This window comes from Otolemur garnettii, unplaced genomic scaffold (assembly GCF_000181295.1).
Source record: "Otolemur garnettii isolate 467f Iridium unplaced genomic scaffold, OtoGar3 scaffold00212, whole genome shotgun sequence".
In the NCBI taxonomy this organism is placed as follows: Eukaryota; Metazoa; Chordata; class Mammalia; order Primates; family Galagidae; genus Otolemur; species Otolemur garnettii.
The window spans coordinates 1,168,229-1,173,599 of NW_003852607.1; the positions used below are offsets into that span (position 1 = coordinate 1,168,229).

At 37.2% G+C, this 5,371-nt stretch overlaps 1 protein-coding gene across 1 annotated transcript in view; it reads left to right on the forward strand.

Annotated features, from left to right (window-relative positions):
• The window catches only part of ZNF677 (zinc finger protein 677), a 12,235-nt gene extending 9,978 nt beyond the window's left edge, over nt 1-2,257 (forward strand). Inside the window, exon 4 of the mRNA XM_012812634.2 lies at nt 690-2,257. Coding sequence (XP_012668088.1) covers nt 690-2,257 — 1,568 coding nt within the window. The remainder of the gene's footprint in view (nt 1-689) is intronic.
• Nucleotides 2,258-5,371: the final 3,114 nt, after the last annotated feature.

Sequence of the window (5,371 nt, forward strand, 5' to 3'; positions counted from 1 at the left end):
GCTGTAGTGTCACAGCTCACAGCAACCTCAAACTCTTGGGCTTAAGCAATTCTCTTGCCTCAGCCTCCCAAGTAACTGGGACTACAGGCACCCACCACAATGCCCGGCAATTTTTTTGTTGTAGTTGTCATTGTTGTTTAGCTGGCTCAGCCTGATTCGAATCCGCCAGCCAAGGTGTATGTGGCTGGCGCCCTAGCTGCTGAGCTACAGGAGCCGAGCCCTACATTACTTTCTTAGTGAAGACAGCCATTCCTTTTGTGTTCCTAAACATTAAAAGACCATAGTTGTACACCTATAATCCTAGCACTCTGGGAGGCCAAGGTGGGTGGATTGCCTGAGCCCAGGAATTCAAGACCAGCCTGAGCAAGAACCAGATCCCCACTCTAAAAACATAGCTGGGTATTGTGGCAGGCACCTATAATCCCAGCTACTAGGGAAGCCGAGGCAATAAGATCACTTGAGTCCAAGAGTTTGAGGTTGCTGTGAGCTACAATGCCATGGCACTCAACCCCAGGGAGACTGAGTGAGACTCTGTCTCAAAAAAAGAAATAAATAAAAAGACCATGTTTGAGAAGCTTCATAACTCCCGCTCATTATAAATATTATCTTTTGTGATATGTACTTTAATATAAAATGTTCATCTTCCAACTCTACATGATGGAAAGTCTGTGATTCTTTATATCTTTCAGATATTTCTGATGGATTTACAGGCAAGGGATTATCACCAAAGGAAGATAGTAATAAAGAGGAATTATACAATTTGGTTAGACTGGAAAGAAATAAAAGCCATGGCATCAAGGATTTTGACCTCATGGACTTCTGGAAAAATATGCATAAGTTTGACAGTCAATGGGGATATGATACAAGAAATTACAAAGGAGTGCCTTTGACTTATAGAAGAAATCTCACTCATAGAAAAGACCGTCAACGTAGTAAACCTTCAATTAATTTTTCTTTAAAGAATGTTTCTGTATGTGATAGTGCATACCAGCATTTCATACGTGGTAAGCCACTCATAAGGAATTTTTTCAAACTAAAAAATAACATAAGCCACACTGGAAACAAGTATATGAAGTGTTTTGAAAATAGGATCGGATTAAGCTTAAAGGTACATCTGGCTGAACTGCAGAGATTTCAGAATGAGGAGAAAACTTATGAATGTAGTCAAGTTGAGAATTCTGTTGACAATCGTTCCTTATTTTCACCACTTCAAATAATTCCTTCTAGTGTCAAAAACATTTGTAGCCAATATAGAAAGATTTTTAAATGCCCTTTGTTACCTACACAATACAGGAGAACACACAGAGAAAAAGCATACAAATGTGATGTCTGTGGAAAGGCTTTTAGCAAAAGTTCAAACCTCACCAATCATCAGAGAATTCATTCTGGACAAAGACCCTACAGATGTAATGAGTGTGGCAAAGCCTTTAACCAGTGTTCAAATCTCACAAGACATCAGAGAGTCCATACAGGAGAGAAACCTTATAAATGTAATGTATGTGGCAAGGTTTGTAGTCAAAATTCAAACCTTGCAAGTCATCAGAGAATGCATACTGGGGAAAAGCCGTACAAATGTAATGAATGTGGTAAAGCATTTATCCAGCGTTCACACCTTTGGGGTCATGAGAGAATTCATACTGGAGAGAAACCTTACAAATGTAGTGAATGTGGGAAGGCCTTTGCTGAGTGTTCAAGCCTTACTCAACACAAAAGAATCCATACGGGAGAGAAACCTTACATATGTAATGAATGTGGCAAAGCTTTTAAGCAGTGCTCACACCTCACTAGACATCAGAATATTCATCCTGGAGAGAAACCACACAAATGTAATGTGTGTGGCAAGACTTTCATCCAAAGTTCAAGCCTCATGGAACATCGGAGAATTCATACAGGAGAAAAACCTTACAAATGTAATAAATGTGATAAGGCTTTTATCAAACGTTCACACTTATGGGGTCATCAGAGGACTCATACTGGAGAAAAACCTTACAAATGTAATGAGTGTGGCAAGCCCTTTACTGAACGTTCAAATCTTACTCAACATAAGAAAATCCATACGGGAGAGAAACCTTACAAATGTAGTGAGTGTGGGAAAGCTTTTACCCAATTTGCCAACCTTACTAGACATCAGAAAATACATACTGAAAAGAAACATTGCCAACATAAAATACATGGTAATACTTTTATCCAAAGTTCAAACTTTGAGGATTATCAGAAAACTCATGGTAGAGAAAAACATAACAAATATAATGAATGAGACAAAATTTAAACAAGTGTTTAAGCCTTATTCCATTTAGAAACTCCACCACAAAGACAAACCATATAAAATTAACATATATGGAAAAGCCTTTAGCCAACATTACACGTCTTTGAGATAAACCACACAAATATAATGTGTACAGCAAGGCTTGTCCAAAATTCCACTCCTGTGGAAAAACCAGAGTTCATACTATGGAGAAACCTTACAATTAAATGTGATCAGCCTTAAATATATATATATGTGTGTATATATATATATGTATATATATATATATATTTGTGTTTATGATAGAATACATTCAAAATGGAAACCATACAAATGTGTCTAGATCTTTAAGCAACGGTGTGACTTTAGGATACACCAAAGAATCCATACTAGAGAGAAACATTACAAATGTAATCGATGTGATGAATTGTTAACCAATTCTCTGAATGGATTACACATGAGTATTTATGCTAGGGGAAACTAAGCCTCAGTTTTTCCCTGAGATTGACTGACCCAGATGTTAAATTCCACAAACAAAAAGTTGATCAAGGCTGGGAACAGTGACTCATGCCTGTAATCCTAGCACTCTGGGAGGCCAAAGCAGGTGAATTGCTTAAGCTAAGTAGTTTGAGACCAGCCTGAGCAAGAGCAAGACCCCTGTCTCCTAAAAAAAAAAGTTAAAATCTTTTAAAACTCAAGAGATGTGTATCAAAGAAGCAAGAACATCTGTGGAAGAATCTATAAAATATTTTCATTTTATTATTTGAGATTTCTTTAAAAGGTTTTCATTATTGATGAATGACAACTTTTTTGTTTTTGTTTTTGTTTTTTTGCTGTCATCCTGGGTAGAGTGCCGTGGCATCACAGCTCATAGCAACTCCAACTCCTGGGCTCAAGAGAGTCTCTTGCTGCAGCTTCCCAAGTAGCTGGGACTACAGGCACCTGCCACAACACCTGGCTACTTTTTGGTTGTAGTTGTCGTTTGGCAGGCCCAGACTGGATTTGAACCCGTCAGCTCTGGTGTATGTGGCTGGCACCTTAGCCACTTAAGCTACAGGCACTGAGCCAAATGACAACTTTTGAAATACATTGCTGGCATATATATCTTCATTACATGCTTTTCATATATCACAATTGTCTCAAGGAAGGGATTGATAAAATGGAAGATCCTACTTTTATCATTGTAAGCTGGAAAAAGCAAGGATGTTAATTTTAAGATAGAATATGATGTAAATTTAGGAGTGAAAGAATAGAGGGAAACCTGTTATCTAAGTTATTACACTCTATGTTGTCCCCTTCCCTGATTAGTTGACCTCCCTGAGAACTTCTGTTGATTATCGGAAAGGTAAGCGTACTGTACAAGATGATCATGAGACAGAGCAGACCAGGACATTATGAGAATGAACTTCTCATGGGAGTAAAATGGTAGGTTACTAGAGACTGTCTCTATAGCAGAAATAAATAGAAGGGGAATAATGGTATTCATCTGCTTTAAAAGATAATGGTGGTTGCATACCACACATTATTAAAATTTGGTCTTATTTTTTGAAACTGAAGATATAATGGTTATCACAAAAGACAGTTAAATGAAAAGAACCAGGGGAGAATGTTTGTAAAGCATTCACATATGGCCACTGAAATTGCATTTTGATACCTTTTAATTTAGAATACATTGTATTTCTCATGTCTTAATTAGTACAATATAATCATTTTTAATATCCCTGAATGAATCATATCCTTTCAGTACAAGCATATCCCACGTCATTAAGGCACTTCATATTAAACACTGGTAATATATTAGTAGGCCCTCAAGGTTTAATATTACCTATAACAGCTATTCTCAGCCTATGGGTCATGACCCACAATAACTGTATTAAAAGGCCTCAGCATTAGGAAGGTTGAAAACCACTGACCTGTAACAATTTCTTTCCCTATTAGCAGTATACAATTTTGGGAATATATATTTATCTTTTGCACTTGAGTCATGATGGGTGATGTTTTTCCTTGTGGGGAGAGAAGGACGGCTTGGCTGCAGGTGCAAGCTCGCTCCTAGAATTGTATGAAAGTAAGAAATGACTACATACTCTCAGATGGCATGTAGCAAAATGTCTTTATTTTCCACTCCCTTTTATTGGGAGCTAGTCACATACACCATATTGATGAATAATCCTAACATCCTCTATTCTTATCTTAAAATATAGAAAAGAAAGAAAGTCTGGGAAAGTAAGACAACCATCTTAAGACTAGCCTCAGGCTGTTCCTCTCTGAAGACCTAAAAGAACTATACATTATTTGACTTCTATTGTTAAAGGTTAGGATAAACAGGGGAGTAAAACCTTTTTCTTCTATGTACTCAATGAAATTTCTGAGAAACAGGCTCCATGACTGTTTTCTTATGGTTTAGAGACCCCGCAGTTACAATGGAGTGTTTTATTCACATCGTTATGATGGAGTTTTTCATGTCACATCAACCTTTGAGTCATGTCCTCTGCACAGATGGCTCATTTCAACCCTTATCTGGCAGGCTGACTTGACTGCACAGTCGGGGTTCCATGTAGGAAGTTGTTAGGCCTTGCCTGCAGGTCCCCACCATAAATACTTGCAAGTCTTTTCACTCAGTTTCTGGAATTAAAAGAGTACATTTCATTTAATTTTTGTGGGAGTTTACCCCACAGAGTCATTTTCTCCACACTCTGCCTCAGATTATTTCTATGACTATAGTGAAAGTACCACACCATAGCAGTGCAATATCAGACCCCTAAAACCTGCCTTCTCATTCATAGACGTGCACCATATTGTTAAGTTTGTACATGCCTTTATTTCTACATGCTTTGTTTTTGCAAGAGTGGCTTGCATTTTCTTTTACATTGGGCAAAAATACAAATAGCACATGAAAATATTAGTAAACAAAAGAACATTTCAGGAATAAGGATTAAAATAACATGATCTCTCAGTTTGTACTTGGATCACTCTGTGAAATAATTTCAAAAGATCAATGTTGATGTGTTTTTTCTTAATAATGAATATTTACAATGGGATTTTTTTTTTTTTTAAGAATTGAGAAACTTCAAATATTTACTCCTGAAGTGTTTTTTGTTAATTTGCACTTGTGAGCTGGGCACAGTG